Source organism: Manduca sexta, chromosome 2 (assembly GCF_014839805.1).
Source record: "Manduca sexta isolate Smith_Timp_Sample1 chromosome 2, JHU_Msex_v1.0, whole genome shotgun sequence".
In the NCBI taxonomy this organism is placed as follows: Eukaryota; Metazoa; Arthropoda; class Insecta; order Lepidoptera; family Sphingidae; genus Manduca; species Manduca sexta.
In genome coordinates this window covers 4,039,849-4,057,267 of record NC_051116.1, presented here as the reverse complement: position 1 = coordinate 4,057,267, position 17,419 = coordinate 4,039,849, and the positions used below count along the sequence as shown (strand labels likewise).

The 17,419-nt window shown below is 35.5% G+C and overlaps 3 protein-coding genes and 2 long non-coding RNA genes across 6 annotated transcripts; 3 read left to right on the top strand and 2 right to left on the bottom strand.

Annotated features, from left to right (window-relative positions):
• Positions 1–2,131: 2,131 nt before the first annotated feature.
• On the top strand, positions 2,132–3,508 carry LOC115452974. Its single transcript, XR_003939534.1, has 2 exons — positions 2,132–2,601; positions 3,363–3,508. It is a non-coding gene; the product is annotated as an uncharacterized LOC115452974 (long non-coding RNA).
• A 443-nt stretch (positions 3,509–3,951) lies between these two features.
• On the bottom strand, positions 3,952–5,568 carry LOC115452972. The gene is made up of 2 exons (XR_003939532.1): positions 5,470–5,568; positions 3,952–4,207 (listed from the first exon to the last, which is right to left on the bottom strand). It is a non-coding gene; the product is annotated as an uncharacterized LOC115452972 (long non-coding RNA).
• Positions 5,569–6,548: 980 nt separating this feature from the next.
• LOC115452969 lies at positions 6,549–11,006 on the bottom strand. Its single transcript, XM_030181593.1, has 3 exons — positions 10,941–11,006; positions 7,431–7,505; positions 6,549–6,756 (listed from the first exon to the last, which is right to left on the bottom strand). The coding sequence occupies exons 1-3, from the start codon at positions 10,989–10,991 to the stop codon at positions 6,574–6,576; spliced, it is 309 nt and encodes a 102-aa protein (XP_030037453.1). The 5' UTR covers positions 10,992–11,006; the 3' UTR covers positions 6,549–6,573.
• A 45-nt stretch (positions 11,007–11,051) lies between these two features.
• On the top strand, positions 11,052–13,369 carry LOC115452968. 2 transcript variants are annotated; one of them, XM_030181592.1, is made up of 4 exons: positions 11,052–11,167; positions 11,883–12,005; positions 12,661–12,714; positions 13,156–13,369. In XM_030181592.1, exons 1-4 carry the CDS (start codon positions 11,111–11,113, stop codon positions 13,351–13,353), a joined length of 432 nt encoding a protein of 143 aa, XP_030037452.1. In that variant the 5' UTR covers positions 11,052–11,110; the 3' UTR covers positions 13,354–13,369. The 2 variants fall into 2 exon arrangements, 1 of the variants encoding a protein (XP_030037452.1); XR_003939531.1 differs by lacking the exon at positions 12,661–12,714 and having other exon boundaries at positions 11,056–11,167.
• A 584-nt stretch (positions 13,370–13,953) lies between these two features.
• On the top strand, positions 13,954–16,338 carry LOC115452967. Its single transcript, XM_030181591.1, has 3 exons — positions 13,954–14,053; positions 14,394–15,297; positions 15,933–16,338. Exons 1-3 carry the CDS (start codon positions 13,994–13,996, stop codon positions 16,301–16,303), a joined length of 1,335 nt encoding a protein of 444 aa, XP_030037451.1. The 5' UTR covers positions 13,954–13,993; the 3' UTR covers positions 16,304–16,338.
• Positions 16,339–17,419: the final 1,081 nt, after the last annotated feature.

The following is a 17,419-nucleotide window of genomic DNA, read 5'->3' as shown; positions in this document are numbered from 1 at the left end:
AATAGCTTTGCACGTAAAAATATATAGGGTAAAGATATATTTGTTTTTAAATATCATCTCATTCGTTTAGTAGCTGTACTCTATGGCTGTCTTCTATTTTCAAGTCTTTAAATGGAACACTTCTTACAAAAAACAAGTACATGTGGTATGAGCATTATTCTGCTTCCGTATATCTCACTAAACGGCGATAACAAGCGTTTGGTTACGATATGTGACGTTCAGATTTCCTACAAATCACATGGGACAGACTAATAAAGAAAACTATTTACGCCTCAGCTTACTTTGGAAGGTACAGACACATCACGCATTTATCTCTGAAGGGGGTAAAGAGAGGTGCAACCAATGCACCCACTTTGCGCCTTGTCTATTCTGTCTTGTGATGTGCTTGGGGCTAAGCATAACGTCATATCGAGCACAAGTTCCAGCCTCCCGGCAAATAATCAGTGGAAAAACCCAATATTGCCTGACCTGGGATTCGAACCCAGGACCTCAGATCGGTGTACCGCAGCAATAACCACGCCACTGAGGCAGTCAAGTAAAATAGACTAAGAAATAAATTCACACTTTTGAATATCTTGTTCAATTCAAGAATACTTTACCGTACGTCACTGACACGGATTTAAAACTGATATTAAATCGTGAAAAATTTAGAGCTGAAATAGGTCATATGTTTCCGATATAGAGCACGTAGCAAATGTAAGCCGTGTCGGATATTAAACTTTGCCAGTTTGCTTGTGGTCGAAATTCGTTTAATTACTTCGGAGGCAAAGGAATTATAGGATTGTACAGCCCTGAACTAGATTTATGTTTTATTTGATTTACAATACAATGTAAAAAAATAATATTATATCAATTAATAAGTTGATTTTCATTGAATAACAAAGCAGGTTTTTCATAGAATTACAATAAAATTAAAGTCAGAGACGTATTATTGTGTGCCTAAGTACAGGTATTTAGAGTCTAAAAAGGTATAACCGTTGAAATCTGTATGAAATACAAAATAAACACCAACAATAATAATAATATACGCAGGAAATATTTTGCTTATCTTTGCAAAGAGCACAGTAAATATTTTATTCCACGAAACAACATTCATGTAGGCGAAGTCACGAAAAATAGCAAGAAATAAACAGAGGAGAATTATAGTCGAAGCGAAGGCCATATAACTTTTAAAAAAGATATTACTAATTCCATATAAAAAGCCGAGTCAGTGCAAAATCGATTACAATTCGTCATCAAATTAAAAAAGCAATTTCGAATTCACATTAATCTTTCCCCACACTTTAACCGCTACTATCGGTTTTAGAATACTCGATTTCAAATCGTGAACTAGAAAATTACTTTATCATATAAGTTTCGAATTACGTATCAAATAGCGGAACCTCCCTCACTCTGTGATAACCACAACCCTGCGACTTTACGTCTTGTGAAATATATAAAAAAATTGTGTTATCATTGGGAAAAAAATCGAATTCCAAAGATAGAATTTACTATTACTTATTCGCTATTGCTCGCGAATTAAAAAAAAACTACCTAATGAGCTAACGCAACACATTGTATCCAAATTAGTTTAGCATTTTCTGTTTTTACAAGCCTTAAAACATCTTCATCAACTTTTGCATTTTTAATATAATCAAATAGGATTCTAATTATTATACTTCTAAAGAATCTTTCCTAATAAATCCCTATTTCACTGGAGCTATACGAAAGAATGTCATTTAGTGTTTATGATGTTACTTGAGTTTTTATTACGGACCGGGGCCACATTTTACTGTTTATTTTTTTAATATGACGCCCAAAATGGCGGACAGTTTAAAGACTTTTTTGCAGTAAATACGATGTAAAGAGTAACGTAAACCTTTCGTGTTCAAGGTTGATATATAAATTAGTTATATCTGTTGCTTATATTGCTTCCTTTTACTAAATTTTAATTATTTTATTAATAAGTTACAATGAAATACGTTATATTGTTTGGTTTCATGGATCTTTACGGATCTTAATTGTTTAATACCAATATATTATATAGAAGCGGATTTTTCACTTAAGCTATAGTGCATGGATTTGATATTTATTCGTCATTTGAGGTCCCCCAACTCAAATGACACATACACACACCTTTCATCCCCGAAGAGGTAACAGAGACATAACTCATGCACCCATTTTCGCCGTGTGTATTCCGTTCCATAATGTGATAGGGGCTATTCTATCACCACATCAAGCATAACTTCAAGACTCCGGGCTGATACTGAGCAGAAAAACCCAATATCACTTTGCCCGACTTGGGATTCGAACCCAAAACCCCACCACTACAGTCGTCCCGTAACTCAGCCATCAAGGCAGTTGATTTAAGAATTTATGTTAACGTACAAATATGAAGCGATAAATTTTATACACTACTATAAATTCCTTTTATGTTTTTATACAATACATCGTGATAAGTCGTGTGGAACGTAGTAATGGTCGAATGCTATATTTATTTCTTCGTACGTGGTAGGGGCAGATTAAAAGAGTAACACGAAGATAGCCTCACGTACCTAGAACATGAAGTTGGTAGTATTGAATTTATTTTTATTTATCGTCCTTACAAATGGAAAACCACAGGTAATTTAGATCTATGTTTTTAAATATTAAGACCCTTTCCTAAGCAAACGTCCTTGAGCATTCGTTCAATACATTTTTGGCGCACGAGTGACAGAATATGCAAAGAATTATGAATAATTTATATTATTGAATGCGACCCCAAACTGGATCAGGTGATATTTTCTGTAGTTTTCAAGCTAAATATCAGCCCGGAATTTAGAATTGTACCTCATAATAATGTCTACTAGGCTCATTCCCTACATGTGGCCTAACGTAGCTAGGTAAATATATGTGTGTAGGCAAACTTTTCCCTCGAAAAGAGAAAATGTGATACGCCCTAATTGGTGCTCACAAAGACTCGTTCAGCTTCATTGCTTGGTGTCACAAACGTGTACAAATCTGACTTACAAGTCAAGCAGGCTGAGAGCATGGGTTCTCTTTCTATAAATTTCTCATAATTTTAATAATACAGACACTCATACCTTTTATCCCCGATGGAGTAAACAAAGACGTAAATGATGCACCCACTTTCCACAGTGTATTCCGCGCTATAATGTAATAAGGAGCCAATCGTCATATCAGGCACAAATTCCAGGCTGATACTGAATAGAAAAACCCCATATCACTTCCCGAGCCAGGGATCGAACCAGTATAGCAGCAGTCGTACCATAATACACACGCTACCGAGTCAGTCAAATTTGAATTTTTTTTTTCAGGTTCCAATACATACGTCACCGACTCAGCCAAATTTTGAAAATAATAATTCTTATTATTATTTCCAGGTTCCATATGACTACATACCTTTGGGTAGGGAAGCCCGTCGTCAGGTCCCACTCCAGCCCCATCCTTCTGATGTAAACCTGAACTACGAGAGACTTTTCCCAGCAAGACGTAAATGGATTGACTGATAAACTTAGCTGAAATGGAATGGTGTTTTATTTTTCGTTATAGTTTTGTAGATGCTAATTTTGTGTTACAAAGTAACTTTTATGATTCAATTCAACCATTCGTATCAAAGTTATCAGCTGTGGAATACTTAAGACTTCTTTGCACCAGCCATTATTTTATTCAAATGGGAATACGCAAAACACTATTTATATAAATATGTTGCAAAAATAATTTATAGCTTCCTAATATTACCCTTCTTTCAGCCTTTAATGAAGCCACCCAACACATCATCATGTAATCAAACCACCTAACAACCCATAAACTAATACACCATAACGCACACTATCACGCCTTTTATCCTCATAGAGATAGAGGCGCATCTAGAGCACCAACTTTCCGCCATACATCCCGTCCCATGATATGATAGAGGCGAACCAATCGCCATATCAGACACCAAAACTTCCAGTAAATTAAAACAAAAAATTGACAAACGCACTTCAACACTTTAATAAAAATTCATAAAAAATTAAACATAAAATTATATAAACATTTTGGAACTCAAAAGTTAGTGGGGAGTTTGTACCACATCACATTATGTGGTGATTGGCGGTTAGAACCGTAGTCCGAGGCTGGCTGCCGTCAGCCTGGCTATCAGATCTTGGATGTTGACGTGTTCCGGGACCGGTGAAGCCAGCTCGGCATACCGGCTGGTATAGTCGACTTGGTCTGACTCCTCACACTGGAATTAATAATAATAAATAATATCAGCCCTGTATTATATACAGTCCCACTGTGGGGCACGGGCCTCCTCTACTACTGAGAGGGATTAGGCCTTAATCCACCACGCTGGCCAAGTGCAGATTTATAGACTTCACACACCCTCGAAATTCCTATAGAGAACTTCTCGAGTATGCAGGTTTCCTCACGATGTTTTCCTTCACCGTTAATGATTTACTAATTCACTGGAATTCATAATTTATTTAGATTAATTGTACACCAAAAACAAGAACACTACTTAAAAACCATGAAAGCAGAGAGATGAACGGTTGGCAGTTTTATCGCACCAAACAATCTCATACGAATATATACTTGTACGCGCTAACATTTTATTTTGTCAGCATTTTGTGCATCGCGCGTGTTTAGGTAATTAGTAGGTAAAAAATTATCCGCGTCGACTGTACTCAAGCTAGCAACTTATTTTGAATTATTATATTTTAGCTAGTATCCATTCATCCTTATTATGTGCAAACCTCCAAATATGTAAACGAAACTATGTTCTATTATATCTATGCGATCCGTTAAACTTACTTTTAGTTCTTGGCCTGTAACTGGTATTAAGGGCTTCCAAAAATTAAAGCTAATATCAGTATTGCATGAATCCCTTCTAGCACAAATTCCACTACAGCGATCAATCTTAACAGAAATTAGCCAGATATGTAAGAGGAGTAGGTTCCTGTATTATAAACTGTCCAACTGCTGGGCACGGTCCTCCTCTACTACTAAGAGGTTAGACCTTAATCCACCACGCTAGCCTAGTTCGGACTGACAGACTTCACATAAGTTCAGGAAACCCTATTCCGTCTACAGGAGTATATCCGTCTCTTTGCAATCATCGGCATTATAATTCAAAGATAGCTTTGGTGGCTATAAAGGTAATAGGCAGTTTTTTGAATCTAACCTATACGGCTATCCAAGCTGTCCTTCGAACAGAACGCCCGTAATTACAAAAAGACGGAGTTTCCCCATAAAATGAATAGGGCCCACTGACCTTGCCTTAACAATTCTTGTAGAGAACTTCTCAAGCATGCTGAATTCCTCACAATGTTTTCCTTTACTGTTAAAGCAAGCGATACTTCCCAAAGAATACTGACATAACTAGAAAAATCAGTCGCCCTTGGGTTTTAGACCTGCGGACATTCGTCTCAGCAGTCCGTTCCACTACCAACTATAAAGCTGCTTCGATAAATATTCAACTATACAGAAAGAAAATGTTAAACTCACCAGACCCAAGTACATGATGGACAAAAAAACACATAACAGTGAAACCCACTTCATGGTTCCGTCTCCGCCGCCAATTGGAATGGTTCAACGCGTTTACACTTTTATATCAAGTTGTTGACAACCGCGACGAGGATTTAATTAAATTCTATATATTTATGGGTGACTGATTGATTTGGCCACGAGTATTTAATAGAATTAAGTAGGTTATAAGTACCTTTACTCATTTTATAACGGGTCGTTTGTGGCTTTGATATGATTTTATAGAAAGAAAATATTTTGCACTTAGGGGCTATATTAATGTACCTCTGTTTCAGTAGCGATAGTATCTGAGACGCTATCAAATTAACGTCAGTATCTTAAGATAGCCGCTATACAATATACCCATATTAACACACACGCACAACATCACGCATTTATCCCCAAAAGGGTATGCAGAGGCGCAACCAAGGCACCCAATTTTCGCCATGTGTGTTCCTTCCAATGATGTGATAGGGGGCGAGCCTATCGCCATAACGGGCACAAATTTAAGACTTCGGGCTGATACTGAGCAGAAAAACCCAAATATCACTTTGCCCGACCCGAGATTTGAACCCAGGACCTCAGAGCGCTGTCAAACTGCCCGTGCAGTACAACTACACCACCAAGGCAGTCACCCATATTAACATGAGCTCAAATGGTATCTTAAGTGACAATGAGTGGCTGACGTCTTTCAGTCAGAAATACACTCAAACACATGCCATAGTCGTACTAAACTACAAATATAACAAAAAATTCAAAGTAAAACAGGCGTTTTTGGTGACAATATTCACTATTCATGGATGATTTTGACACAATATTAACAAAGGTAAGGGCGAGTATATGGTTTCATTTATTAAGCAATGTCAAAATTACCCTGTATAAGACATCGTAAGTATATAAGACCTGTGAGGTAACCCAGAACACAGAGTATATACTATATAAAGTATGTATTACATGTTTTATAAAAAATCTAGGCTGGTTGCGGCTGAAAAGAGCTCCTTAGAGCCATAGGTAGAAAGATTCCGCTGGTACTGTCAGAATACGAAATCCTTATCCCCCACTTATTAAATAAGCATAAACATTTATTCAGCTCTCATAGTAAAACTCGATAAAGTACAAAACAATTTCAACAAGGGCCGACATAGCGAGAACGACGCAAGCCACGATGCGACTGTACCGCTTCACTTGCTCAGCAACGCTTGTGTTGCTCGACAACTCTGTGAAGCGGCGGCGACGTGTTACCGGCATCACGGCGCGCCACGGCTCGTCCTGGACAAATATTGACGTCACTTAATTAATAAATTATAATAATATCATCTCTGTATTATATACTGTCCCACTGCTGGACACGGGCATCCTCTCTTACTGAGAGGGATTAGACCTTAGTTCACCATGCTGGCCTAGTGCGGGGAGATTTCACATACCCTGAAAAATCTTTGAGAATTTCTCAGGTACGCAGGTTTTCTTACGATGTTTTCCTTCATTGTTGAAGCAAGCGATAATTCATAAAAACACACACGTCATTTTAGAAAAGTCGATAATATATGCCCTTGGAATTTGAACCTGCGGACATTCGTCTCGACAGTCCGTACAACAACCAACTATGCTATCACCGCTAGTGCTAAATTACTTTCGAGAAATGAATAATCGTAAATGTTTTGCCTTTAGAGATCAGTCCATTGTTGGTTGCAAGATATTTGTATTTAGACGGATAGCGATAACCGTAAACAAGGTGACCGCCATAGTTGCCGTCAAAAGTGTGTCGCGTTCCGGGATCAGCCTATGTTTATCCGGTTCCACCAGGCCGGCATAATTGTGTCGACTGCCGAGGGGCATCGTCAAGTGCAGCAATACAGTGCTCCTGTATACTTTGTTGGTGATAATGGAAGTTACCATCAAATCTAAACGATTAGTCAAACCAGAATCAAAAAAATATTCCTCACCTTTCTCGACACGAAGGCTGGGTTGAGTTCTTGCGGCATGAGCGCTGTTTCCATGTCCGCATCGTTAACTGGTTGCTAGAATACATTAAATATGGTTGAGGCTATTTCAACAATAATTACAAAGACAGCTTCTTTCTTCAATCTAAGCTATATTGGTTTAACAATAATTAAAAATACATCTCTCTTCTATCTACTCTATAAGGGTAAAAGGATAGGAAAAAATATACTGTCCCACTGCTAGGTACGGGCCTCCTCTACTACTGAGAGGGGATAGGCCTTAGTCCACCACGCTGACCTAGTGCGGATTAGTAGACTTCACACACCTTCGAAATTCCTATAGAGAACTTCTCAGGTGTGCAGGTTTCCTCACAATGTTTTCCTTCACCGTTAAAGCAAGCGATAATTCACAAAGAATACACACATAATATTTAGAAAAGTCAGAGGTGTGTGCTCTTCGGTTTTGAACCTGCGAACATTCGTCTCGGCAGCCTGTTCCACAACCAACTAGGCTATCGACGCTTTCTAAATAACAATATTACCATAATTTCAGAATAATTTCGCGTGTAATTGCGTTGCTCTTTGTCAACATTTCGATAATATCGGTGCAAATTAATTGGATGTGTGGTTAGCCAGTAATTACTACTGTGTACAAACATTGGGACAATTATGGTCTATTTTCGTTGGAGTTAATACATCCACGTGTCATTTATTTCATATTTACATTTATTGTTGTCAGTTTAGAATTATGCATACATGTACATATATTATATAACGGAAGGGTAGATAGAGGGATAACAATACATAAAAAATAGCCTATTATCAAAGAGTTCTAGGATTATATGGAGCGGATATTGGTAAGATAACAAAGAAAAATATTGCGCTCATGTGATGGTTACTCAATCTACTGTGAAATAGCAAAACAAATATAATTTGTAAAATACTTCATATTCCATATCGTGATTTGCACGTTTTTAATGCGCATATTAGCATTATTTCTGTTTATATGTTTTCTTATAAATTAATATCTAAGGATGCTGTGACTTCTTGTCACACGCACATTTCAAATAAAACGACTTATTACTAATTGATAATAGCTTTGCACAAATTTGGTTCTGGTGTCCAGTCTATAACTATACTGTTTTGTCTTTAATAATAATAATAATATCAGCCCTGTATTATATACTTGCCCACAGCTGGGCATGGGCCTCCTCTGCCACTGAGAGGGATTAGGCCTTAGTCCACCACGCTGGCCTAGTGCGGATTGGTAGACTTCACACACCTTCGAAATTCCTATAGAGAACTTCTCAGGTATGCAGGTTTCATCACGATGTTTTCCTTCACCGTTAAAGCGAACGATAAATTCACAAAGAATACAAACATGATTTTAGAAAAGTCAGAGGTGTGTGCTCTTGGGATTTGAACCTGCGGACATTCGTCTTGGCAGTCCGTTCCACACCCAACTAGGCTATCGCCTCTTTTTGTCTTTGCTTATTATAAATAGCATAACATTTTAACTGCTTTTCCGCATTCATTACGAGAAATTCACAGTAAATGATTTTAAACCAAATAACAGACAGACAATAATTTCTTTGGAATGATGCAATTTGCAACGATAATTGCAATAAATAACAGTTAATGTGTCCCTGTGCTGTTATTAGTAACATAGTTCCCTAGAGAAATACTACACATTGTACACGATAATAGAGCCTTCGTGCTTTTTTGATTGTTATAATTATTGGGTAAAACACAACGATATTCTTTTAATTCCTTTATCTTTTATTAATGTATTTAAAAAGGTTGTAATCTAAAATCTAGCGAAAATGAATTTCAAAATTCTTTTATAAGTAATTTATAAAGGTTTGAAAAATTGTGATGTAGCTGTCGAATAACATTAATGGCAAACTATGATATAACGGGATGTCACCGGCCATAACGGTGCAAGAATCAAGAGATAGTATGACGCCACGTCGCCCCTACTTTTGCTCATATATTTCAAATATTAATAACTGTTTTATTTTGCAAACAATTTTGATGAGCCAAAAACCCAAAATCACTGCCCGCCACCTAGATCTAACCCGAGACCTCAGCCATGCAGTCGGACATATACAACTACACCAATGAGGCCGTTTAGTTTTAAACTTCCTTCCAATTTCTGTTTCACTTTTCCTTAGTACTTCCTATTACGAAATATATAATGCAAAATCACAAAAATGATGACATGCATCATACTGTATCAAGTATTGATTGCGTTCTATTCAGAAAGGACAGTGACTGTCACGGCGCTTCGCGGCCTCGGAATATATTCATGTAATTGGAACGATAATGTAGACGATTTTCGAGAAATTTATTAGTATTTCTATCAATATGTAAAGACTTTTTATCGTTAAAGTCAATGATCTTGTTGAGGTGAAAGTAAATCTGACTAATTCCACGAATAATTCGATATTTGCTGCTTGGGTCACAAATCATATGTTGTTAAATTTACTACAGATATAAGTAATATATTTAAATTTTAATCTAAAATAATATACACTATCTCTTAGATTTATTAAATTAAAATTGAAATATAGCAAAAGTAAATTTAACAAAATAAATTCCATAATTAATTATACAATGTGTATATTATTTGGCATGTCTCGGTGGCATAGATGTATACGACTGCAGTGCTGAAGTCTGGGATCCGATCCCCGGGTCGGTTAAAGTGACATTGGATTTTTTATATATCAGCCCGGAATCTGGAATTTGTGCCCGATAAGTCGATAAGCTGGTGTGTATAATCGTGGTAGGCTTCTCATATGTGAGAATTTGCCAAGGTAGTTATCACCGCAATGTCTATTTCTGCCGCTAAGCAGTAGTGTGTAGTCACTGTTTTGTTCCGGTTCGAAGAACATTGTAGCCAGTGTAACTATTGCACATAATAAGACTTAACATCTCATTTCTCAGTATGGCGAGGACAGTGGAATACCAAACAATGCTTCATAATTCAAGCTGGTATTTCTACTGTTTATAGGCGTGTATCACTTACCATCAGGCGAACGGATACTCGTATCGTCATTCAAAGTAATAAAAAAAAGCTCGCCTATCACATCATGGGACGGAATAGACACTGCGGAAACTAGAGCAGACGTGATTATATGTACGATTATTTACGTAGTCCCTGCATTAACTTAATTTAAACAAACATAAAAAAATGTTTTTCATGCTTCGAATTGCATAAATATTATATCTAAATGGCGAATAATGCAATTTTCCGAAAGGGATACAATATAGATACTAATATGCCTAAATGCGATTTGCAAATCGAAAATGATAATTAGACTACAGAAATTCTATATAAGGGAAGTCGACAAGAATCGAGTTATATGGACCTTTCGCCATTGCAACATCTGTATCAATTATTTTCCTTTCTTTCTCCGACATATTCTAACGGGGATGCGCGAACGCTCACTCAATTAATATATGCCTAAATAAAGCTTGATTAGAGGTGGTCTAAATTTTATACATACTTACACTATGACCTTGTACCGCGACAAACAGACAAACACATAAAACAACCAACATATTAACCGTCTGAGGAAAAATACTTACTCGAAAATAAAAAATATATTATACGATAACATAGAAATAACTTTTTATCGTTTGAACAGGCGTATTTTATTACAAAGAACAATGCTTACAATATGAAAACACATATATTGTTAATATTCAGTTTAGTGTCTGTACGCTGTATTAGAAATGTGAGTAATCAATAACTAGAGGTTTCTGTTATCCCAGAAGTATAATTAGGCTTGAATCTAATATGGAAATACCAAATATTAATCTACTCACTCCTTTTAACATACATAAAAAATAAAGAAAAAATTTGAATGAAAATCTTTTTGGAAAATGCCAATATTTTTTACATTTATTTGGTCTACTTGTCGGTTGGTTAAGTAACTGGCATTTTATGAAGTATGATTTCTTTGGTCACCTATGTAGTTGGTCAAAGACTGCTGGCATTAAATATAAAAGAAAGGTACTCTTTGACGGTTGTTTATATTGTTAGGTTTAGGCGTCTCACAAACGACAACGTGTTGCGCAACACTAAAAACATTTCCTAAAACTTTAAACACATTTTCATGATATGAAATAAAATCTGCACTGTATTATAGTTCTTCACTGCTGGGCACAGGCCCCTCTTCTACTAGAGTGACCTTAGTTCTCCACGCTGGCCTAGTATGCAAAGTTCACATACCTTTCAAATTCAAAATTTTCATATTTTCATATAATGATTTGTTTCTGCACCAACCTGGACTAACTCCTAAAGAATACCTTTGGCATTAAGTCCGAATTTACATGCTGTCAATAATCCGAAAAACAAATACATATTATATTATCAAACTACCATATCAGTCTAGTCTTTCTTGGTCAGAAGTCGCGTCTGCGCGGCGCCTAACATCTATTGTATTACAGGATCCTACTGTCTATACAAGAGCTAAAAGAGATACATCAGGAGCTCTTCACATCTTGACTAACCACGCCCAGCCAATCCACGCAGATGTTAAACAAGAGAGAAACGGAGACACCAATGATAAAGTAAGCTCTTTTCAAATTATTCATGCTTGTTTTCAGAAACACGGAAATAGACCGTATGCTTGTTAACTTACGATTTTTTTGAGCCCAGCTATTGTGAAAATGTAAATTCCTATCGACTCTATGTTGATTAAACAGAATTAGGTCTTGGAATATATGTCTTATATTTAAAAAAAAAAGTATTCTTCTCAACACTTAATAGAAGACCTAAATTTTATGATCGTTGAGGTATTATGCGTAGTTGAGACTTTACGATCTCGTTCGCTCACATTATGTTAATTACAAATAAACTTCCTGGCTAATCATGAGGGACTGCCGATGAACGTCCGCACGTTCAAATCCGAAGAGCACACACCTCTGACTTTTCTAAAATTATGTGCGTATTCCTTGTGAATTATCGCTTGCTAAACCAATGAAGGAAAACATCGTGAGGAAACCTGCATGCCTTAGAAGTTCTCTATAGGAATTTAGAAAGTATGTGAAGTCTAGCAATCCGCACTAGACCAGCGTGGTGAACTAAGGCCTAATCCACTCAGTAGTAGATGAGGCCCGTGCCCAGCAGTGGACAGTATATAATATAGGGCTGATATTAAAACCACTAATATTACTCGGGAATTATTAAATTCTTCGGTCGTGGTTATAGTAAGTATGTTTGCAGCGGTGCAGTGGTAACCACCTGCCCGCATCAATAGAGCCTGGAGTTGTATTCCAGGTAATGAATGAATTTCTTTGAACTTGCAACGAAACAGGAAATTGAAACGTCAAGCAAATTTATTCCTGACTGCCGCGTCCGCTACGAAACTTTACAAAAAGGTGTTTTAAATGAAGTTCTTTTAATGTATCAGAATTACCTTGAAAAAATGGAATACTTGTAGATTATTAATTATATTGTAATTCTACTAAATTGCAAAGGATACGTGAGAAGCATTTGACATTATCTTGATATTGTTTCCTGACTTTCACCAAATGGGAGCATCCTTATCATTAGATTCTTAGTTAATTGTATAACGTCTAGTCATTAACCTTTTATCCTAAGAATATTATCGGTAGAAATGCCTTAAATGGTACTAAAGGTTGCACTATAATTCTTATTCAGGACCTTATTCCTCTGAACACAATACATAATTTTGAGTACTTTCGTCTCATTTTTCAGGTACTGCCACCAAGCAACGTTGGGTACGAGCTAAAATCACTCAGAAAATCCTCGCCACTCACAAATAAATTAGATTTGATCAGAAGCATCAGTAGAGTGGCCACACTTTCTGTACTTTTAATATCCGCCATTTTGGAATTTTATCCGATGCTGCAGCATTTGTATTACACTATTTATAGTTTTGTTTATTTTAAATAAATTATATGGATACTTCTTTTTGGAGTTTCTTTATCCTACTCTGAAGTGGGATAGATCCTAAATGATCCTGGATCCCTTATTTCTTCGTAAACCTCTCGGTAAATACAGCTAAGAGCAGTAATTTAGTGGGCTTGAAGGAGATTTGAGATTTGGAAGCAAGTTCATGGACATTTCTTGTAAACTGATATATAGTCACCCACATCAGTAGCTAGACGAATTTAAAACTTAGAAACACTAAACAACTTTGTGTTCTTACTAAAATTTTGTTTTTCTTTACAAAAATATATAAGAAAGGATTTACTTTACTAGACACAAGGAAAAAACATTAAGTAAACTTGTATAGACGACTTGAAATTTTGAATTTGTCTAGCTATTTATATGGTTGACTGTACAATTTAAGTCTCAAGACGTACTTTAAAATGACATCTTATTAATCTACCTATAAATTTATCACAATTAAAACGAAGTCAAAAGATTTCAGCAAAATAATACTTAAAAATCTCATGATTACTTTTTTGCATCATTCCCATTGAAAATCGATTATCAAATTTCAAAAACATTGGATAAGAATATTTTTAATTTTACTCTCTGTGTGCTAGATGCAGTAGAAACATGATATGGTAAAGTAAAGTTATAAAACATGGAAGCGTACGTAATATATTTATTATTACTTCTAACTGATTTTGCAGTAGGTGAAAATGTGAGCAAACTTTTGATTATTTATTTTTATTTAATTATTTCTACTCTATAAGTTCCCTTCCATGACTCAATCTATGATCTGAATAGAATAATGGGGCTTAAGAAGGCCAAGTATTGTGATCTTTATTGATTGTTCCTTAACTATCAAAATCCCCTAACAGTAAACTAAAAAACAACATAAATCTCTTCATAGACTTAATGTTTTATTGACTCTCTTTATTACACAATAAAAACAATTATACTTTTTATTTTGCGTATAACTCATACTCCTTGTTTATCAAAGTTATATATCTCTCTGTTATGTTTAGATAGCCATCAACGATGTAATTGAATCTTTTCAGGCAGCATCAGCAATAAGAGATAAAAAATTACGTGATCCAGGAGTGCTAATAAATAAATTAATGCCTCAAAAAGTGTACGTTGTACCTAAAGTAAATCCAGTAGTATCTAAAGTTAAAGTGAATCCTGGGCAAGTCTATAGATCCGATAATAAACCAAATACTGTTCCAAAAGTAATGGCTCCTGTTGTTAATCAGCAGAAAAATATATCACCAAATTTAATTGCGATGAAAGATGCTAAACCAATAATTGCAGTAAATCCAAAGCAAGAACCAGTCAAAGAATTAAAGAAAACAGAATCTGTTCAAAATGAAAATAAGAGTGAAAATGTAAAAGATAATTTTAAACAAAATTTGAAACCGAAAGAACCTCAATTCATTGAAGAAGTTGACGATGAAGACATTACAAATACGGACACTAAGAAAACAGACCTAAACATACCATCAAAAGAGAAAGAACAGCAAGACAAAACAAAGAAACAAGATATGAATACTGACCTTGATGTTTCAAAAATAACAAATATAAACACTGACCCTGATCTTTCAAAAATAACAAAAGATAATCCAAAATCTAATCAAGAAAAGCAGACTACTGGAAACCCTTCTAAGACCATGCCTATTGTGAATGAAATAGCTGCAAAACCATTACCTGTAAATGAAAATAAAAACAAAGAAATTACTGAGAATAAGACACAGATAGAAATTAATATTGACTACAAACAGCAGTCAGGAAGGCGAGCGAATAATCCTGATAAGTTTGGAACAGCACCAGAAGCACTTTATAATGATGCTAAATACGCAATTCCTATAACTATTTACAATTTTGATGATGTCTCAGGCAGCTATTCTAAATCTAGAGATTATGAATCCGAAGCTTATCCAACTGGGACAGATTATTCAACATATCGTAAGTAATCTTAGTATTCTATATTCTCAAATTCAGTAACATTGTATAATAATAATGTTTTTTTTTAATTTAATCTATTTTACACCTTGTTAACTGTGTAGCAAGCGTTATTTTTGACAATTCTTAGAAAGTTAGCTTAATGTGATTAAGTTACACTGTCAACTAAAATATGATTTAAATTCAAAAAGAACATCACATCTAAAATATGACTTTGTGCTAAAATGACAGTAAAATCGAATAGTTTGTTTCTTCTATATATTAACAGTTAGTAAGATTATTATACTATAATTTGAAAGGGACCATAGCCCAGTTTGGGAGTATAACGGACTACCGAGACGAATGTCCGCAGGTTAAAAACCCAAGGGTACGCACCTCTAACTTGTCTAAAGTTATGTAGATATACTTTGAGATTTATCGCTTGCTTTAACGGTGAAGGTAAACATCGTGAGGAAACCTGCATACTTGAGAAACTCATATAGGCTTTTTGAAGGTGTGTGAAGTGTACCAATCCGCACCAGGCAAGCGTGCTGAACTAAGGCCTAATCCTTCTCAGTAGTAGAGGAGGCCCGTGCCCAGCAGTGGGACAGTATATAATGCAGAGCTGATATTATTATTTTATATTACTATAATTTCAGAACAAACAAGTAATGTAGTTATAAAGAACCAAGATGTAGAAGAATTATTCGAGAGTTCTCAAGATGTCCCTAATCCTTACGAACCAGATCAACAGGAATACTACAATTACGAACCTTATGAAACAAATTATTACCAAAACTATTTGCCGAAATACCAGAATTTCATCCCTTCATCCCCAAAAGACAGAATATGGCGAAACTGGAAAACAACAGAAATATTCATATCGAAATATCAACCTGGATTTAATAATAATGAATATAAAATTAATGCATTTACAACGCCTGTTATGAATGGTGATATGAGCTATGACGCATATAATAATATGCCGCCGTATCAGTGTTATGTATACCCTACGTATAAATATATGTAGATATTTTAATTAAAGAAAATTAAGTTTTTAATGTAGCATGAGTTATTTATGAAGTAAGAAATTAAAAATAATAGAGTCGCTGACAAAATAATAGTGTATAATAAAGTCAAATACTAATATAATCAAGAAAGGTCCCTGATAATTTGATTAGTTAACCTTGAAATATATCTATGTTATCAGTTATTTTAAAATAATATTCAATTATTATATCATTGGGGTCTTTAAAACTACCTGCTACGCAAATTGTCCAAGTCTGCCGCCAAGCAGCAGTGTTTACTGTGTAGTCTGTGTTGTGTTCCGGTTTGAAGAACATTGTAGCCAGTGTAACAACTGGACATAATGAGACTTAACATCTCATGTCTCAGGATGGCGAGCGCAATGAAATACCAAACAATACTTTGTAATTCAAGGTGTTGGTGTTTCTACTGTTTCTGAGCTGTCGTATGGCATGCCATCAGACGAACGACAAGCTCGTCTCATCATTCAAAGCAATAAAAAAAAGTAGTTGATTTGGTTTGAATATTTAAACTAATATAACTGTGCATTGTTACATCTTCTATTTCAGAATTATGCGACGCACCGATATTCCGGCTAGTCTCTATAAGAGTCATGTAGTAAACATTCCCGGTATTATTTGCAAACTGTTTAACTGATCCCCAAACGTGATGAGCACTGCTCATATTCGTAACAACGTTTAGAGCATATATAGCAATAGTACCTACAATATTCATCGGATCATCTTATCATTTAGTAAAATACAAGAGAGAAACGAGGAGTGACAATATTAACGCACATTATTATATTACTAGTTAGTCCATTGAAAAGTTACATTTGGGGTTGCGTTTTTTAGAGGACGCAATTTTATTTTTTAGAAGTGTAGGGGGGGTCAGTGTAAAGCTACAGCCAAGTTTGTGGGGTCGCCACCCTTGTCCCACGGCCGCCATCTTGGGTTGAAATGGTTTTTACGATGTATCTCTTAAACTATTTATCTGACAAAAAATTATAAACATTTTTGTTGCAAATTAAATTCTCTACAACTTTGGTCCAGTAACTTTTGTCGTAGAACTATAAATCAAAAAGTTATAAGCAAAAATGTTAAGCAATTGCTTCATCTGT